Here is a 20,346-nt window from a genome sequence, read left to right as displayed (position 1 = left end):
TCTCTTAGGAGGTAAAACACTTTGTTTAGAAACAAATTAGAATCACCGCTTTGCAGTTGTATGCCTCCGCCAACCAGTCTAGTTGCACTTTACATCCAGACAAAACATGTCTGTCTAAAATGTCATCATCATCATCATTTTTTCCAGTTTGACATTTGTGTGAAATTGTCATAATTGGCTTATGAATTCTTAACTTATGGTCAGTTCATCCTTAGTCTAAGTAGATGTTTTTTGTGAAAGAAACCACTTAAGGGGTTCTTAAGATAACGTCCCAGAACAGGACAGACCGACTCACAAAACTAATATAAGATAAATGTAGTAATACTTTCTCATTTATTTCCAGGTACCCTTTCACAAATACAGACATAATTCTACAGCTAACGTTAAGGCTCTGCAGTGTGAAGTTATTTCCCTCTTACTCTCTACACTCATTCACTTTATCTACATTCATGCTTGAAGTGTTGAACAATGTTGGACAAGGGTTGTTCTGTACCCTCTGGTTTGGGACACCTCTCACAGAAACCAGCATCACTGGTGAGAGTGGTTAGACATGTGCTCTGTTGCACCTGTAACTGCACACAACAGTGATGTCACGATGTACTGACACCTACACAAGATATCTGAATAATCCCTGGAACATCACAATGTGTGGAAATACCAGCAGCTGTTGAGAAATCTTCTGCTCAACTCAAGAATGTCATAGACCTGCCAACCAAGCCACTGACCAACATCCCCAACCCAGGCCGTGTAGCCAGCAGTGAAGGTACACAGCCGGTAAAAGGTATTTGTTTAACACAAGCTCACCAGACTTGTGTGGATCCAGCTGGTTGTTGGCCAGCAGAACGAGGCCCCAGGCTTCGAGCAGACTCTCTTTGATGTCCAGCCCGAGTCCGGCGCCATGAAGTCGGACCAGCTCCTGCCTCCAAGGACCGATGGTGCTGTCCAGCCGTAGATCGCTTACATCCAGGGCTTTACTCAGGAGCCTGAGCCGAGACGCACAGTCAGCCACCGCCTCCAACTGGAGCAGAAGATGGATATGGGTTGTGAAGTACTTTAGACAATCTCAGTGAGTGACAGACATTATGCTAAACTGGCTTTTAAATACGTTCTTCTTTTAGCTTGGACAACCATATTACCAACATCGAAAAGACCATAGGAAAGGCAGTAAACATCAAAACAACTACTGATGATGAGTAAACCTCTGCAGTAAAATACAACTGATGAAGTGTCTCCAGACCTTGAATGGCAGAGCTTTCCCGAGGGTCTTCTGCATGCCTTTCAGGGCTGTGGCCACAGACACCGGGGTGGACAGAACAGTCTGGATGGCTCCTGAGACCGCCTGCAGCTCCTGCTGACCTCTGGAGTACAGCACAGAAGCAAGTGTTAGGAAGTGGAAATATAACTGTAGCTCATAGTGTATGTGAGACAGACAGTCTTATTGCAATAGTATGAGCATACCATATCTGTAATGTTAAAGCAATGCAAATACATTAAATAATTACAAATGGACTAACTTCAATGATAAGTTACTTTATGTAAAGTAGAGAAAAGTGTTTACTCGAATGCGGAGTCAGTGTCTCCCAGCAGCAGCTCGGGCAGTCGGAGGATGAGGTGTTTCTGCACCCACTGCCAGTGCAGAGACAGCACAGAGATGCCCTGGGAGTCCGCCGGCAGTGTGCTGCACACATCCCAGAAACGATCCAGCCACTGCAGCAGCTGCAGAATCTAAACACACACACACACACACACAACAGGTAGAGTTTGAATTTTGCAAGAATGAGGTGTTACCTCAGAGGACCTTCATGATCTTCTTTTCATTCTGCTCCACCGTTACCATTTATTGTTTATTACCTAGCTAACAACATTCACGCTGTAGAAAAGTGGGAGTCAAAGGTATAGTACAGTTAGCAATTGAAGAAGCAGTAGCAGAAGTATAGGTATTATTGGTATTGCCGTTTTAGTGGTATTAATAGTAGCAGTAATAATAGCAGTAGCCACTATGTGTAGTAGAAACAATAATAGTAGCATTAAAAGAAGTGTGGGACTGTTAGCCGCTAGCAGTAGTGTTAACAGTGGCAGTAATAATAGATGTAGAGTTAATAGTAGCAGCTATTATTAGTACAAACGCATAGCAGTAATAATAGTAGCAGCTAGTAGTAGTAGGCCTATTAGTAGTAGTAGTAGTAGTAGTAGTAGCAGTAGTAGCAGTAGTAGCAGTAGCAGCAGTTGTAGTAGCAGCAGCAGTAGTAGCAGCAGCAGCAGCTGTAGTAGTTGTAGTAGCAGCAGTAGTTGTAACAGCAGCAGTAGTAGCAGCAGCAGTAGTAGTAGCAGTAGTAGCAGCAGCAGTAGTAGTAGCAGCAGTAGCAGTAGTAGTTGTAGTAGCAGTAGTAGTTGTAGCAGTAGCAGCAGTAGCAGTAGTAGTTGTAGTAGCAGCAGCAGTAGTAGTAGCAGCAGTAGTTGTAGCAGCAGCAGTAGTAGTAGTAGCAGTAGTAGCAGTAGTTGTAGCAGCAGCAGCAGCAGCAACAGCAGCAGTAGTAGTAGTAGTAGTAGTAGCAGCAGAAAATGTAGCAGTTGTACTGTAGTTGTACACACAACACAGGAAAAGAGAATTGTGGATGTAAAATCAGACAATAACAAAGCGAGTGAGTTCTGACCTCAAACATGATGTGGTCTGAGATGTAGGGCTGTCCGCTCTGCACAGCTTGCAGGGTGAATGTGTCCCACAGGTCAAAGAAGGTCCGCAGGTGCATCAGCACCGGGTGAGGCAGGTGACCGATATCCACAGTCCCTATGAGGAGAGGAGAACACACGCTGTACTTACTCAGTCTGAGTTATATACTATGCGCCATGCGGTGTAGCTCAGGTAGACATTTAGATTTTGTAGTCAGTTCATTGGCGTACCTTTGCTGAAGGCTGTGGCTATTCTCAAGGCACAGTTCTGAGCGGATAGGTTGATAGCACAGGTGCAGATGACCGATCTCTCCTCTCTGTCCATCATCAGAACAATCCTAACAAACAAACCATTCTACATGAGCAAGCTGTAAGAAAGTCTTTATCTTTTACTTTATGGTTCATACATTTAATACAAGATCACTTTGCACAGAAAATAATTTTATTTTTTTCTCGCATTTCCAACCATTCAAGAACTCCAACAAGCAGGATACTTGTATACATTTTAGAACAACACTGCTCATCACACTTCTAATTTTCAGCATTGTATTTGTGTGCTTCACTTTATTTGTTAGCCTTCCACTTGCAAATGTACATATGCTGAAATTCTTTCAGACTTGTTCCTTGAGTAGTGTATTGGCGACGTGTTTCAGACAATATTCTCCACATGAGCAAGCAGGATGAAGTTGACAGGCAACCTACGACCGTACCTGTTGGCAACTGCGTTCAGTGCCTCCAGAAACTCCATGTATCTTTCCTCATCCTCAAAGTTGCACTTGTTAGCTAGAATATCCAGGTACTGCTTGTTCCATCGCATGTCCACCAGAATCCTGTATTCATCTGGCAATGTAACAGACAGTGGTTAATATTCCATATATACTATATTAAATAGTCATTTCAACTTTTTTCTGAAAGTTGCATTTTAAATTTCATTTTGAATGTTGCGAATCAATCACAAAATCCTGCTAAAAGTTCTGTGTGTAAAAAACAATCCATACAAATGTATTATTTAAAGCCTTGTAGTTTAAGAGAGAGAGAAAGACGATATGGGATGTGTATCGGTTACTGAAGGTTGCAGTATCTGGATCAGTGTCGGACAGGAAAAAGTAGTCCCTATTTTTTATATAATACATAAAACATATATTTATATTAGCAGGTTGTGCTTTCAATATTCTGGTGATGGATTACAAAAGGCAGTGGGGTTTTTCTTTTTATGGAAGAACAAGACAAGCAAAGAGTTTACCTATGTTGTGAGGCTGGAGCAACTCTGCTAGTGACTTGCCCTTGGTAGCAAGTTTGCTCCCAAACACGGCCTTCAGAGCCCGGTTTCCTGCCTCTACCTGGACCAGAGCTGGATCTGCAGGATCAAGAATCACATTGTTAAAGGATCCAAAAGTACTGGATAGTGCTGAACACTTTGAATTTCTGCAAGTGATTACAATATGAAACTGTAGAACACGTGGACAGATAACTCTGCACTGAATCACATTGTTGACAAGCAATTCTTATTTGTGTGTGCGGAGTAACACACCAGGGGCTTGTTTGTAGCTCTTCCCCAGGTGTGAGAGCCAGCTGCTGCGGAGAATCCAGTCTCCATGAGAGGCTCTCTCTGTGAGCAGTCTCACTGCGGTGGGGATCAGCCTCAGAGCATCTCCTTCTGCCAGATCCACCACTCCTCCAGAGAACATCAGGCCTTCATGGACACCGCTGCTCTGCAAGGCCCTCTGCAGGTCACTCAGACTCAGAGGACGGTTCCTGTGGACAACAGGATTGCTGTAATTATTTGCTATGGTTTTAAATTTTAGGACTTTTTTTGACTGGCATTTCAACTGTTGCGTTCCTTCACTTTAACTGGCAGTGAAGACTGTTTACAGCACTTACACAAGTCAAGTCCTTTCAATGCTTACAGTAAGGCTGACACTGCAAACCCTTTCAGGTCTCATGTGTCGTCATGCACTTCCACTTCAGCTGACATTATAACATAAGGAGATGTGTATACATTTGGACACTTTCACATGAACCGATAGTTCAACTTCACTTAGCAGTTATATTCCTCAATTTTATTTAGACTTTACACTCGTGAAACTTCAGCCCTTTCAGGAACTCCATTTAAACTTTCTTTCACTAATTGAGTTTCAGTATTTCAACTTTAGTACCTGGATAAATCCACATAGGTACTTATGTGTTGTACTTTTCTGCTGCATGCGATTATGTGGTTACTCTCCTCACCGTTTGCCCTGCAGGCTGAGGGTGTTCAGGCAAAATGAGAGGACCTGTCCATCTCGGAGGACAGCGGAGAAGCAGGAATCCTCGGTGGAGAGGAGGGCAGAGGGGAAGCCATCAGGCCAAACTCCAGCACACAGCAGCCCGCTGCCCCAGTCCTCTGTGTCCAGGATGGCCAAGTGCTGCTCGATCACCTGTTGGGCTTGCTGCAGGGAAAACAATGCAATAATGTTTATTCATCCTCTATGGAGCATGGATGCGCTCACTAGATGTCTTTATGCTGAGGAAAGGTCAAACACATTAGGATCTATGCTCTGCTCGACCATGAACAGTCAGCAGCACTTTCTTGGAAGTCTATGTGGTTTAGTTTTTGAGAAACCTTATCGTGTACCAAAAGTGTTACTCAAATTGAAATTATTGACCTAAGAATTGAACATTTTGGAAACTTTTTTTTAAAATTCATATTAATAGAAACCTACATAATAAAGAAATATGTTTTAAAAATGGAATAAATAAAAAATAAAAACTGGGTTCAACGAGTTTAAATAGACATCGTGAAAATGCTGTTAAAACTAGATTCCTTTTGGTAAATAGACTTTTAGGAAGTTGAAGGTGCAAAAGAATTTGGCTTGTAATGTAAGATGTAAGATGCTCCACTCCTGGAAAGGCTTGGTCACCACTGGTAATATGGCACATACATGGAGACCCGTCTGAGGAGCAAAATGATCTTGGCCAACAAATGTTTTAAAAATCAGCAGGATCTTAAAATCGAGTGTACACTGCACATGGAGCCAGTGAAGGGGAGCATGTAGGGAGAATGTGTCGTCTTTTCCTATCCTTTGTTAGAAGCCACAATGCTGTATAAGCTAGATATAAGCAACTCATTTATGGCTGAGACCTGAAAGAAAAGAGAAGGAAATTGCAATAATTGTAGGATGTAAGACAAAGGTAAATGGAAGACAAAGGTAAATGGAAGACAAAGGTAAATGGAAGACTGTTGAAAAGGATTTAAAGTCCTCAGCTGGAGAAAGCATGATTGAAAATATCAACCCCAAAGTGGCTCCTTCATTTTAATTGATAGTGAAAGACAATGGGCCAAAGAGAAGAATCAGATCTTTAATTCTGACAAGACAAGATGTGGACTACATTAGATCTGCTTCCAGGTCTTAGAAGGAATTGAATGTCAAATCTCTGACCCAGAGAGCGAGAGTAAACAAAAGGGGTCACACATGAGATCCTTGGTGGACACCACTGAGTGCAGGTGTGAAAGGGCCCCTCCATTAACAGATGATGTTGAGACAGAAAAATAATACAGTTGGGATTATAAATGATAAGTGTTGATACCTTTTGGCTGGTGGTGGTGCGTTGGCAGAGTGAGTAGGCCTCTCCACAGGCATGCTGCAGGGCGCTGGGTAAATCAACACCTCGCTGCAGCTGGCAGGACAGCAGGGTGGCAGCATGGAGGAGGGAGGCCAATGACGAGGCAGGGGAATCTGTAAAACAGAAGACAGTTATCTTTCTACATTAACTCTGCAGACTTGCAGCATTTCTATTTGTTGTCATTATTCAGTGCTTACCCCAAATGGCAGATTTGATGCTTTTATGTATTTCAATTAGCAGATCACACACACAGTCCCCGGTCACCCCTGCAGTGTGAAGCAGGGTCTTCAGATCAAGTGTGTCCCAGCAGACCCCCTCATGTTCCCCTGGGATGTACACCTCCACCCCTCGGTTCCTCATGGCTCTGGAGAGCTCCCCATGCACAGGATCCATGGTCAGGAACAACCTGCACAGGCCCACACATCAGCTGACTGTGGAAAACCTATGTAGTAACTTCAATACAAAGTTCACAAGCTCTAATATTGCGTGCTACCTGAAGTTAGGATGTGGGGTGATTTTGGGAGTCTTCCCATCTATGACGCCGCGTTCATTGATGGTGAGAGATCCACCGGGCTCCAGCAGAGCATTGAGGCGATCCAGGACAGAGGCGCTAAGCACAGAATACTTGAGTTGTTAACCTCCTGAGATTTCTCTCCCTCGACAGCTCTCATCACGGACTTTCATTTCCAGACATGCATGCCTTCTGTAAATATCTGTCCAACACCTTAACTTTTGAGCAATGGGCTTTTGTTTTGCTTTGTTGAAGCAAATATCAAAATCTGATATTTTCCCAAACATCGTCTGCATAGCTCTCTAGATTTCTCTATGATGTGTATGGCCTTTAAAACCTTTTAACCCAGCCCGGTGATGTGGCCATTATTTCCCAAGTGAAACATGTTTTTACAAGTAGATCAACAAGCACACAAATACACACACACACACACACACACACACACACACACAACACAGAACTTTTCACTCACCTGCAGAAGTTGACATTGTCCATGAGCAGCCAGTCTCCAGCCTGCAGGGCCTGGACCAGCATACCGTCCAACCACTCGAAGCCGCCGTTCGTCCAGCCGTCCTCCAGCTGAGCCAGACGCTCCTTCAGCAGCGTGAAGTCCATCTGCAGTTTGGACATGTCTGGAGGATAAACACAAGCATGTTACAGCACTGGGAACACATTCTTATGCTTACAAGACGAATAAACGGAAAACAAATCCAGTTTGAAAGAATTGTCCCATCAGGCAGTATGCGGCTATCAGACTTGGACATTACCAGTGAACACTTTGAGCTTGGTGTTGAGTTTCTGCAGGAGGAGGATGATGACCTCCATCTTGTTCAGTGCCTCTGAGTTGATGGTCCCTCCAGTTCTTTGCAGTCCTTCCTCCTTCAGCCAGTGGCAGAACAGGCCCCAGGTCTGAAGCAGGAACTCTGTGTCCTGGATGCCGACATCCAGCGACATCAGGCCACGCCTTATTACCATGGCAACTATATAGTCCACGCTCTCCAGCACTTGTTGCCATGGCCTCATTATATCAACCTGGAGAAAAGAGTGCATAAAAACGTCATCTCACATATAGTTAGTTAGTTAGATGGTTACACTGAAGAGGCACGGTGACGTTAGGGTGAACATTAATGTGTGCTTTATTCTGTTCTAGGTTTAAGACTATATTCTTCATTTATTTTAGATTTAAATTGTCTTTTTAACCTTTTTAACTTTGTTTAGCTATTCATTTATTTTCAAGTGATTTCAAGTCATTACTATATTTCTGTTACACACTGCCGTACGTTTGATTGGGAGGAAGCTTCAGTACAATGTGAGAAATGTGTCAAATCAATAAATGCATATAAAATAAATAAAAAAGAAAGAGCGCAGAGTGATGTGGTTTGATGTTTGTGGACAATGAAAGACTCTTGTCAAGCTAGAAAGCAGACTTCCTGGTTACCTGTTCGAACCCTCCCAGCAGCTCTGTTGTGTCCATGGCGCTGTTCATGGCCATGACCCTGAGGCGGTGTCCCGTCAACAGAGCCAGTAGTCTCGCAAGGCTGGTTTTCCCGCTGGCCGTGGGGCCGACCAGTATGGTCATCCAGCCCATCTCCACACACTTCATCAGGGACTCCAGGGGACGCAGCACCTGATGTGTGATGGACAGTGGGGGATCCAGGGCTACAGGGGCCCCGCCGATGCGCTGCAGGACGGAGAAGCCCACCTACAGGGGCATCCGAGGGAGAACAAATCCTTAACTTAGTCCGGACCATTTAATATTTCTGAAAAACAGAGAGGTGTTGTTGTTTTGACAAACCTGCAGGTTGAGTGGAGTGATGTGGAACTGTCTGGAGCCGCTGTAAGGTTCAAAGTCCTCCCCAAACACCTTCCTGAACATGCACAGAACCTGTGTGGGACAGCAGGGGGTTCACAGACTGAGCAGTGGAAAACACTCACCAACGGGTGAGTAACAACAACAAGAATATTGAGGGCGGTCACTGAGTGAGAGAATGTAATATGCTCAATATGTCCACAAATACAGGCTGCAAAACAGCTGTGCGCCGGCTTTGCCATTGTTTTCATATGGAGAGATGACCCATCATCATGTGAAGGCAGCTTTGATGGCATGAAGACCCCAAAAAGGCCCTACCTTTTTCTTTTTGTGTGAACCCACTAATGAGAGTTTGCATAAACAGGAACAGGAAGCGGTCTTCACTGAGACTTATGGGAAATATTAGCTGCTACACTCCGTTATAGTTGTACGGCCCTTCAAAGATTACCACCGAAGATGTTTGAATCAAACACATCCCTGACACAGGGTCTGTCAAAGATCATCTTAGTGTCATATAAAATGTGTTTTCACATGTGTACGAGTGCAACAGTACGACCATTAAACCTAACAAATCTGGAACATAAAACACAAAAGGAAACACACAGTCTGTTCAGTACAACGGACACACAGATACTTGAATATGATTGAGACTGATTTAATTCATGTATATACTGATACAGTGTTTTGTGGAAAAAGGTTGGAGAAGCAGTGTACCTGAGCCTTGTCCGCCTCCGCTCTCATCCTGTCAGCATACACTAAGGCTACATGCTGGCCTGGGTTGAAAAATCCTGGAGACTGGTCAGCCTGCATCAGCTGACACCAGCGGAACATGTCCCGCAGGTTGAACTCCCAGGGGCTTCCTTTCTGACCCCAACGCCGCTCCACACACACCTCCTGCACGACCTGTTGGAGGCAGAAAACAACCTCACTCAAAGCTTTTGACATGTGAAACTCTCCCTGATGCTCGACTTGCAGGTGATATCTTCATCTGGAACAGCAGAGGCAGAGAGAAACTTACCCTGTTACTGAACTCCACCATCTTAGCAATTATTTCCTTATCAATGTTGGTGAAAATGGAGTCTCCAATGAACTCCATGTCTTTGCTCGTGAGTTGGTCCACAAACACCTGAGAACACAGGGGGAAGGCAGAAATGATGAAAGGGATTACTTTGCTCAGTGAAAACACTGTAGCGCTTTCTCCATTAACCGTTTAGTCTGTGAAATGTCTTTGTCTGTCCAAACCAAAAGATATGTTGTTTACAATGGTATGATACAGAGAAAAGGAGACGCTTTTACAATCTGCAACCAGAAAACGTTTAGAAGATTTGCTTGAAAAATGACTGAAATGATAAATCGATCAATAATTAAAACAGTTGCCAATGAATCACTTCAGCTCTAAACAACTCATTATGCAACAGAGAGGACATCATTATGACTAGGGGTTAAGTAAACCAAGAACATGTTAAAACCCTAACCCTAGTAATGCACTTTTAAATTCAATTATCAAGCAATCAATTTTCCAAATCAACAAATACATAAATAGAGAAAAAGTATTAAAAAAAAGGAAGGAAGTAACAAAACAATGAATAAGCACAGAAGTAAACTTTAAAAACCATGAAGTATATAAACGTTTGTAGAAACATCCCCACTGTTCCTTACCTGAGTGAATCTGTTGAGGAAGGATTTGGGCAGCCCCTTACGCCCACCGCCTTGAGTGAAGGGGTTCTGGCAGCAAAAGATCTTGGTCTTCTCCTGTTGAACCTGGAAGCTCATCCCGAGTTCAGGAATGTAGATCTCTGCTCGGTGATCAAAGCAGGCGTTCAGACCCTCCAACACCGACTGAGAGGCCAGGTTCAGCTGTCAGCATGAGCAACAAGTCAAGTCAGTTTAACAGCACAACACATGTCAACACATTACAATTTGTTTAATGAAGATTTGCACTCCAGCCTCCAAGCCATAACAACTGGTGTACAAAAATGTAAGTAACATTAGTCCTTACCTCGTCCAGGACAACCCAGTGACCCGCCTTCAAAGCAGCCAAAAGGGGGCCATCGCGCCAAGCAAACTCTCCTCCCTTTCCTCCCTCCACAGGGAGATCTGTTCCAAACAAGTCAGTCACATCCTGCCAGAGAGCACACCATCAGTCATTAGCATCAAGACAACAATTTCCCAAAGCTCATTCAGGAGTCCGAAGGAGAGGCTTTGAGCATTATTAATATAAAAGACTTACCGTTTGCTCTGACAGGTTGATTCTGACCAGATGGTTCCCAGAAGCTTTTGCCAGCGCTGCAACCAGACTGGTCTTTCCCACGCCGGGGGAACCCTCCAGCAGCACAGGCCTCTGCAGCTTGAGCGCCCGCAGAAGCCTCTGGGCATTAACTGCGGTAGTGCCCGCCGCAAGGGCGTAGTCTGACAGGTCACGGCTCTCAGTCTGAGACCCTGGGTGGACAGAGAGAGTAATGAAACATTTGACTTCAGCACAAGAAGAAAAACTCAACTGTACCAGTGCTGTATTGTTTTGTGTTGTCGTTATGCCCGTGTTTGGATACGCCTATTAGTGCGTGCGTCCAGTGCGCACGTTTTCTTATGTTTCAGTCACCCCCGGGGATAGTGGGGGTCGCCAGTCTCTGGCACCGTTATTTTGGGGGTCAGGGGCTGAAAGGTTTAGGAACCCCTGATATAGGATCTTATAAATCTGTTAAGATTCAGTAAAGTTTATACCTAAAGCAATGTAGAAGGGGTCAATCCCGAAGAAGTCTTCGCCCCACTGGGGTTCCCGTGGCAGTCTGCTGTCATACACTTTCAGAGCGTCCAGCATGTCCCGATCCAGCTTGGTCATCTTGCTCAGCCTCTGATGCAGGTAGCCCAGGCATAGCCGGCGAGCCAGGAAGGCGCTGTCTGCACAGGACACTGTGGTTCCTGCAAGAGAAGGGAGTCTCAGATAACAATTCTTAAACACAAACATTCTCAGTGAAACTGAAAAATGAGCCATCAGCTCACCAGAGCCAATGCCGTCTATGTAGACCAGACACGCAGCGTGGATGAAGGCAGTAACAGTGTCCAGTCTAAGGTCCCACTCTGCTTCTTCTTCGTCTTCCAATGCGCCCATGGTCATGAAGCCGTCCTCGTCCCGCTCACACACAGCATTAAGGAAGTAAACCCACGACAGGATGTCTCTGACGCTCAGGATGCAGCGCCGGCCGAAGTCCTGCTGGGTCAGCCAATCGATGAAGTCCAGCATCAGCTCTGCAATATCGCCGCCTGCGTTTGAGATAAATAGACCACATCAGTCACACTTTCTATATTGGGCAACTGTTTTCACACATATACTCGTTGTGCTTTACATTAAAGTGCCTGCAGCAACAACAAGGTCTGCAGTGTCAATATGTAGTTAACAACATGGTGGGGGCTTTGCTTTGCTTGGCGTGATCCATTACTTTCCTATGGAGAGAGCAATGACTTTGAACGTCATGGCAGTGCTGCTTTAGTTGTGGCGCAGATTGTATGCCTTGCTGTTGTGCTTGAAGTTTAAGAGGTCACAACAAACAAGGTCAACATTGAACTGGATTAATGTGCAACCATTGACTACGGTCATTGATGATATTTGAAGGTGGTGGATAAAAAGAGTTTTTCCAACTAGAAGTGTAAAACGTGGTCCCCAGGGGGGCCGTGAAACGAGCTTCTATACCAAGGTGTTGTTGTGGAGGTATTAGCAAACAGTTGCCTATTTACACATCCAGCAGACAGAGAAACATTAGCGTTCATTTGTAATCCACCTGAGGAATGAATCTGCTCTCAGTAAACAGGAAACCATGACAACGAGCTGAAAGAGGCTCCACAGCTGGACAGAGGTAAGCAGAACTTCAGAGTTGATCATTCTCTTCAGGTGTGTCACTACAAGTGACTGACTCCTTTCTCATTACACAGTCATCCAATCCATTGTTTCAAATCCTACAAATGGTGTTGGCAGGAAGTCTGTAGCAATGAGGCATCTCATCAGTCAGGTTAGTGAAGAGGCAGAGAGCCAGCAGTGGCACTTTCCTGGTAGTGACGTAAACCTCGGCTGGCTACACTTTATGCCCTAAATCTTCCCTAGAAATAAGAAATAAGAACAGATCAACAGTTCTTCTGAGAGTGAGTGCAAAAGCAACAAAGACCAACTTAGACTCACTGCATTAGTACAAGAGGTTTGACTGTTTCCTCCGACTGGTTAACAACGTAACTAGCAGAAATATTAAATTGCTTAAGAAAAAATATTCAAAACAAAATTTGATCTATGAGAAAACTGGATTAAATTACTGATCAGACACGTGCTAATTATCTATTATTTATACACAATATCAATAATCATGATGTAAGGATTAAAGTAACAATGGTGATGTACAAGTTACCAGAGGTCAAAGTGTCTCAAAATTGCGTACCGAATCTTTTCAAAAATGTAAATATTTATTGTATAATATGAAACTAGTATCACTGCCTCGCAGTTCTATGCCCCACTCAACCAGTCATTTTCAGTTTCCATCCATGTCAGTCCAAAATGTCATCACTTCATCACTTCATCACTCTTTCCTTTCAGACATTTGTGTGAAAACAACTTCAGCATCAGTCTCCTCGTGTCTAGTTTACCATCGAGTGAGAGGCCTGAGCGCAGGTTGTGTTGGATGATCTGAACCAGGTCACTGCGGCTGTTGCTCTGAGGACACCAGATCTCTGTGAAACGGTTCCTTAGGGCAGGAGAGAGCTGTTCCGAACCAGACAAGCACAACAGTTAGACTCTACCTACATACAGTTACTCTTAAAAGCACATTTATAATATATATATCTTCACATTTAGTAGAATCAATTAAAGGCAACACTGTCACGCAGGAGTTTTACTGCTGCCTTCGTCTTAAGATCCACTAACACAAGGGAAACTTCTTTTTAATCTACCTCCTTCTTGCCAAAGTCTCCTCCAGGATTCATGGTGGCAACCAGACGGAAAGTCGCAGCTGCTCTGATCAGCTCCACGTCGTCATTGTCCCCGCTGCCCTTCTCTGCCAGCACGAGGGACTTCTCCGTCTCTAGAACACTGACAGGAAACAAGACGCTGTCAAAGGCTCTTCTCAGTCTGTTATTCACCTGCATGTGGTTATTAAATGGAGCAACAGGTCATGTTCATGTGGATTTGGCACAAAATGTCATATCAAGTGCAACAAAGTGCACTCTGTTGCATTTACGTCTTACTACTGCAACTGTCATCAAGAGACGCACTAGAGGTTTGAAAGGGTCAGAGAAGGGGTGTTTTGTGGCACAAATGTTTCCCGGTCCATATTTCTATGGGCAAAATGTTAACGTGTGCATATTTGTCTGAAAGAACACAGGTCATCTGTACTGATGGTGTCACATACAACAGCCTGTTCACCCTGCTGTCAGACTCAACTCCTCTTAACTCAACTGTCCATTCTTCCAAGTTTTGGAAACTTTTCCTTTATCTTTTTAATTTGCATATTCTTGAGAATATTCCAATCTCAAACCACAATCCTGTATCTTTTCTATCATCCACTTTATATCTTGATATCATTCGATTATTCTTTCATATAAATGGAAAGGAGCATTGACACAGCAATATGTTTGATCTTCTGTGGATAAAAACAAGCATCTGAAACACCTGAAAAGAAGAAGAGAGAACACATCCACAATACTCCATCATTCCAATGGATTTACTTTTTACTCCCATTTGGTTGTGAAACCCTGTGTTGCAGAAGGACAATAATCTAACCTTGTAACATAAACCTTTTAACAGCGAAGGGGGTAACACGAGGTTCTGTGCTTATAATATAGACATAAAACAAGCTTTGATATGCTGATGATACTATCTTGTATATGTATATATGTATATATATTTATTATATTCACTGCTCGCTCTACCTGTAAACAACTTGATGTAGTTTACCACTGTGCCCGGCGCTTTACTACAATTAAATGTCGTATTCATCACTGTATACTATGTAAAAAGTTAAGCTGGTCCTCACTTGAAACTAGAAGAAATACACTATAATTTAATAACTACAGCTGCCTCAGTACAGAACATCTGTTAAAGCCACTGTTCATCGGAGCAGAACCAAGACTCTTGAAAAGTTAAGTCTTATCCCAATGGATGAATTTAAACTTTAAATTGTGGACCTCTTCTGAGAAGTGATTGTTTCTGATGCTGTGTGCATGTCCTGTGAGGGACTGGATGTGTCAGGTGTGTGTGAGTGTGTGTCTACCTGTTGAGTCTCTCCAGCACGGAGTCGTCTGCCAGGGAGATCTCATCCATGAGAAATACTCCTCCCTCCTTCATGGCCAGCACCAAGGGACCATCGTGCCACTGGAACAGCCTACAGTCCTCACCATCAGTCTACACACACACACACACACACACACACAAAAGGAAGGAAAAGATCAGATTTCACAAACTCACAATTTGTGACTTAAAAAAAAAAAAAAAAAAAAAGGTCATAGGTCACTTGATGGCCCCATTTGAATTGAGTGGTAAATGCAGTTACATTTATACTGCACCTTCCTGTCTTCCCACCACTCAGGGCAACATTTACCCATTCATACACTGGCTGCTACACAAGGTGTCAAACTGCTCATCACCTAATGAAATACTCATTCACACACAGTCACGCTCTGACTTGGGGCACAGTAGTGTTCAGCATCCTGCGGTAACACCAACATGTGGACTGGAGGAGCCGGGGATTGAACCGCTGATCTTTTGATTGTGATGTGATGTCAACATCTTGCCTCTCAGTGAACCTTACTGTAGTGGAACAAGTGACCTCGCTACAACAGGTCAACAATAAATGGATTTATTTATAGGATATTAATCATATAATTACTTTCTGCCAACAAAGTTTCAGGAATATTAATGTCGTCCATGATTTTGTTTGTCTTTACTGCCATTTATAAAGAACCTTGGGGTTAGACTCCTTTGCCTAGAATTTTTACATTTCCACCCACCGCCTACTCGTCAGTACCTGATGTGCGTGTCTGACGGGTCGCAGGCCTCCCAGGAAGTCAGACGTCTCCATGTGGAGGTGACAGTTGACTGAGAAGAACTTCTGTGCGGCCAAAGCAGCAAACAGCTGGCAGATTGTAGTCTTTCCACATCTGGTGAGGGGACAAAAAAAGAGCTTAGAATGATTCAAACAACATGCAGCAAGTGAACCAGGTGAAACCCCAGACACTCATACAGTTCTTTAAACTATAACTTAAGAGCAGGAAGGAGTATTGGACACAAGCAACGAGGCTCCAAAGGAACATCTGCTGACTTTGACCAGTAAGCTGCTGGTCTTCACCAACTAGATGCTCTTGCGCACTCACATTGTATCCCTTTTCTCTCATTCCATAAGTTACATTCAATGAACTTCGAACAAAAGTGCCACGTGAACATTAGCTGCTCTGTGAGCTTGTACACAGCAAGTACAGCTGAGGCTGATGGGAATGTTAAGCCATTGGTCATAAAGTATCATTTTCGACCCGATGGTGTCGTTGTGAAGGTCAGTGCATCACAAAGGTTCTCATCGTGTGGGTACAAAATGTACTTATAGTTGGAATATTTCAGTCTGGACCAAAGCGGTGGACCATCGATTATTGCTGCCCCGAGAGCACCATATCCATTTTACTCTACTCTTCTTAAAGGCCGAATGAAGTGGGCCTGGCAAATTCTTCTTACCCAGTGTCTCCTACAAGCAGGACAGACTCGCCGAATCGAAGTGCCCGTCCTACCAACACAGCTAGTCTTCTCATGCCGTGTGTCCACACCACATGGCGATACTCCTCTGGGACTCCAGCGATGCTGTCTATGAAGGGACCTGCCAATCACAGCATCAAGCCAACATGATACTGTGTTCGTCAGCTACTTTGCTTCATTTTCTCTTTTGATTTTCAATTGAATATAGTTTCCATTTCCTCTGTACCTTTTAAATGAACATTTCAAAATCAACCTACAGAAATATGGAGTTTATTGTCAGCTCAATTATATATATGGCAATATGCAGCAAATGTGATGAAAATACGATCAAGTCAAAATCAAAGGGACTAATGACTTGAAGCAAGATTATGCAACTTTGGCTAAACAGCGTCCACTAAGACTAAGTGACAGAATAATGGCACCAATTTAAAACAATGATATACAACTCTGGATAGCACCTTCAGATTATAAAACTGCAACAGTTAATCACAAGAAATACAACACCCGGGATTATTCAACCAAACTTTTGAGAGTGTTGCAGGAGATATACTCGAGCCGCTGATGCAGAGAGCTGGCCCAGGATCAGTGTGTGCTAGTGAATTGATTTTACGTTCCACTTACTGAACTGGCTGGTGACCTGTTTCTGAGAGAACAGCTTTTCAGGGTCCACTGTCCTCTTGAAGTGCTTCTCCAGGATGGACAGGATGGTGGCCTCTTCCTCCGGCTTCCTCACACGTCCTGCCAGCAGCATGTACCCTGATGAAGACGACGACAACAGCTTTATCTAAGGTTTCAATGGAACACGGGTGTCTGTTGGTGACTTAACAGAGACATCTGACAGGCCTCACCATCATCAGCCAAATACTGCAGCCAGTCCTGAGAGGCGTCGGCCTGCTCCTCCAGCCTGTAGCGGTCTGCCCAGCGGAACAGATCTCTGAGGGTGATGAAGCCATGTTTCCCCGCAAACACAGAAGATCCCCTGCGTAAGGACTGAAGGGGGAAGACAGGTAGGTAATAAGAAGAGTTACGCATATGGATGGATTACTGAACAGGCCTACTGAGCACAGGCCAGTATCTCATAACCCGCGCAGAGTACAGTCAGTATTACAACATACAAGAGTATGCAGTTACCTGGAGGTCTTGCATGATCCTGACCAGCTTGGTGCAGTAGGATGGAGGCAGGCTGCACCTCTGGTGGAGGATAGTCTCCAGCTCTTCACTGGGAAGCTCATCAAAGTGAAGCTCCACAAAGCGGTTCCTGAAAGCCCTGGAGAGCACCTGGAAATCGGTCAGTAAAGATTACTCAAACTGTTTTCAGATTTTGTTTGACAGGTAGAAGAGGAGAAAGTTAATTAGGTTCAACTAGATATTAGATTTTTTAAATGCAGCCTAAATTAAGCCCTACTTATGTGTTTGACCAAAGTGAATCTGACGGTCACCTCACTGTAACCATGCCATCGGACAAATCTCTCAGACTGAATGAATGGTATACCTTTCTACCGCCGTAGAGTCCAGGGGGATTCTGGGTAGCAAAAAGCAGGAATCTGGGATGAGCCTTGATAACTTCCTGTGTCTCAGCCACAAAGAGCTCCCTGTTGTCGTCGAGCAGTCTGTTGAGAGCCTCCAGGACGTCAGTGGGGGCGAGGTTCAGCTCATCCAGGATGATCCAGTAGCCTTTCCTCATGGCGTCTATCAGTACGCCTGGAACAGATGGACGAGCAAGCAACATTAGTCTGGGGGATTGCCATGGTAGACAGTTTCTCTATACAGGACTATATAATAAATCTATAAATAAATATATATAATAAATCTAATTATATATGTATATACACACATAGACATTTAGAAGCTCAGAAATCAGCTGTTTGACCATTATACAGGACTGTCTCAGAAAATTTGAATATTGTGATAAAGTTCTTTATTTTCTGTAATGCAATTAAAAAAACAAAAATGTCATGCATTCTGGATTCATTACAAATCAACTGAAATATTGCAAGCCTTTTATTATTTTAATATTGCTGATTATGGCATACAGCTTAAGAAAACTCAAATATCCTATCTCTAAATATTAGAATATCATGAAAAAGTATACTAGTAGGGTGTTCAACGAATCACTTGAATCGTCTAATTAACTCGAAACACCTGCAAGGGTTTCCTGAGCCTTGAAAAACACTCTGCTGTCCAGAGGACCATCATTGACACCCTCCATCAGGAGGGTAAGACACAAAAAGAAATGTCTCAAAGAGCAAGCTGTGCACAGAGTGTAGTTTCAAAGCACATCCACAAAAAGTCTGTTGGAAGGGGGAAATGTGGCAGGAAACGCTGCACAACCAAGAGAGATGACCGCAGCCTTAACAGCATTGTGAAGAAGAGTCGCTTCCAGAATTTGGGGGAGCTTCAAAGACAGTGGACTGAAGCTGGAGTCCAGGTATCAAAAGCCACTGTTCACAGACGTGTCCGGGAAATGGGCTACAATAGCCGTATTCCCATAGTCAAGCCACTTCTGAACTCAAGACAACGGAAGAAGCGTCTGACTTGGGCTATGGAAAAGAAGCACTGGACAGTTGCAGAGTGGTCCAAAGTCCTCTTTTCAGACGAAAGCAAGTTTTGTATTTCATTTGGAAGTCAAGGCGCCAGAGTCTGGAGAAAGGCTGGAGAGGAGCAAAATCCAAGTTGCTTGAAATCCAGTGTGAAGTTCCCACAGTCAGCGATGGTTTGGGGAGCCATGTCAGCTGCTGGTGTTGGTCCACTGTGTTTCATCAAGCCCAGAGTAAATGCAGCTGTGTACCAAGAGATTTTAGAGCACTACATGCTTCCGTCTGCTGAAAAGCTCTATGGAGATGAGGAATTCATTTTCCAGCATGATCTGGCACCTGCCCACAGTGCCAAAACCACCAGTAACTGGTGTACTGACCATGGCATTACTGTCCTCGATTGGCCTGCCAATTCCCCTGACCTGAACCCCATAGAGAATATGTGGGGTATTGTGAAGAAGAAGCTGAAAGACACCAGACCCAACAATGCTAATGAGCTAAAGGCCGCTATTGAAGCATCCTGGGCATCCATAACACCTCAGCAATGCCACAGGCTGATTGCCTCCATGCCACGCCACATTGATGCAGTAATCCGTGCAAAAGGATTCCCAACCAAGTACTGAGTGCATTAATGGACATTTTCAAATGTTTGATTTTGTTTTGCTGTTATAAATCTTTTTTTTTTTACTTGGTCTGAGGAACTATTCTAATTTTTTGAGATAGGATTTTTTAGTTTTCTTAAGCTGTAAGCCATAATCAGCAATATTAAAATAATAAAAGGCTTGCAATATTTCAGTTGATTTGTAATGAATCCAGAATGTATGACTTTTTTGTTTTTTTAAATTGCATTACAGAAAATAAAGAACTTTATCACAATATTCTAATTTTCTGAGACAGTCCTGTATAATGGTCAAACAGCTGATTTCTGAGCTTCTAAATGTCTATGTGTATATACATATATAATTAGATTTATTATATATATTTATTTGCACGCACGCAGGCCGCTGCAGCAAGGACTCCGCCTCTATACAATGGCCCTCATAAATGTGGTGTGGTTCTTTTTCAACATAGGTTAGCATTAGTATTCATACCCTCTTTGAACACCAGCTTGCCCTTGTCGTCTGATGAGTAGCAGCCTATGTACTCCTGGATGTCAGTGTGCTCGTGGTTGTTGATTCTCACACACTGGTTCCCCGTGGCTGCAGCCAGCCAGTGAATCAGGCTGGTCTTCCCCACAGACGTCTCTCCCTGGATCAGCACCGGGTGACTTCTGTGAGGCCGAAACATTTAGAGAGTGATGGGAGGACAGACGTGACTCAATGCAGAGTGATGTAACCCGAGTGTATCAAATAAATCTAAAGAGCTATTGAGCGGTTAGGAGGGACGGCTGAGTTATACAGCAGCCATTGTTGATAATAAAACCAGAACACCCGTCGTCTTTCATCGTCATACATGACAGGCGATGGGTGTTTGAACATTTCACATTTATACCGTTATTGTT

The 20,346-nt window shown here is 43.8% G+C and overlaps 1 protein-coding gene across 1 annotated transcript in view; it reads right to left on the bottom strand.

Annotated features, from left to right (window-relative positions):
* mdn1 (midasin AAA ATPase 1) overlaps positions 1–20,346 on the bottom strand; it is a 62,126-nt gene that overhangs the window by 24,075 nt on the left and 17,705 nt on the right. Inside the window, exons 24-56 of the mRNA XM_029425690.1 lie at positions 19,937–20,115; positions 17,804–18,012; positions 17,443–17,589; positions 17,160–17,301; positions 16,933–17,067; positions 16,294–16,432; positions 15,596–15,728; positions 14,843–14,973; positions 13,524–13,662; positions 13,221–13,335; positions 11,595–11,855; positions 11,316–11,513; positions 10,825–11,033; positions 10,594–10,716; positions 10,254–10,451; positions 9,613–9,720; positions 9,309–9,497; positions 8,580–8,669; positions 8,223–8,486; positions 7,552–7,816; positions 7,257–7,416; positions 6,767–6,883; positions 6,471–6,679; positions 6,238–6,386; positions 4,900–5,099; positions 4,202–4,425; positions 3,914–4,027; positions 3,381–3,510; positions 2,902–3,008; positions 2,655–2,788; positions 1,559–1,725; positions 1,238–1,358; positions 805–1,018 (exon numbers count right to left, since the gene is read on the bottom strand). Of these exons, the coding sequence (XP_029281550.1) occupies positions 805–1,018; positions 1,238–1,358; positions 1,559–1,725; positions 2,655–2,788; positions 2,902–3,008; positions 3,381–3,510; positions 3,914–4,027; positions 4,202–4,425; positions 4,900–5,099; positions 6,238–6,386; positions 6,471–6,679; positions 6,767–6,883; positions 7,257–7,416; positions 7,552–7,816; positions 8,223–8,486; positions 8,580–8,669; positions 9,309–9,497; positions 9,613–9,720; positions 10,254–10,451; positions 10,594–10,716; positions 10,825–11,033; positions 11,316–11,513; positions 11,595–11,855; positions 13,221–13,335; positions 13,524–13,662; positions 14,843–14,973; positions 15,596–15,728; positions 16,294–16,432; positions 16,933–17,067; positions 17,160–17,301; positions 17,443–17,589; positions 17,804–18,012; positions 19,937–20,115 (5,420 nt within the window). The remainder of the gene's footprint in view (positions 1–804; positions 1,019–1,237; positions 1,359–1,558; positions 1,726–2,654; positions 2,789–2,901; positions 3,009–3,380; positions 3,511–3,913; positions 4,028–4,201; positions 4,426–4,899; positions 5,100–6,237; positions 6,387–6,470; positions 6,680–6,766; positions 6,884–7,256; positions 7,417–7,551; positions 7,817–8,222; positions 8,487–8,579; positions 8,670–9,308; positions 9,498–9,612; positions 9,721–10,253; positions 10,452–10,593; positions 10,717–10,824; positions 11,034–11,315; positions 11,514–11,594; positions 11,856–13,220; positions 13,336–13,523; positions 13,663–14,842; positions 14,974–15,595; positions 15,729–16,293; positions 16,433–16,932; positions 17,068–17,159; positions 17,302–17,442; positions 17,590–17,803; positions 18,013–19,936; positions 20,116–20,346) is intronic.

The sequence above is a fragment of the Cottoperca gobio genome, chromosome 24 (assembly GCF_900634415.1).
Source record: "Cottoperca gobio chromosome 24, fCotGob3.1, whole genome shotgun sequence".
In the NCBI taxonomy this organism is placed as follows: domain Eukaryota; kingdom Metazoa; phylum Chordata; class Actinopteri; order Perciformes; family Bovichtidae; genus Cottoperca; species Cottoperca gobio.
Note: the sequence above shows the minus strand (reverse complement) of the source record. Positions and strands in the feature narration are given on the sequence as shown.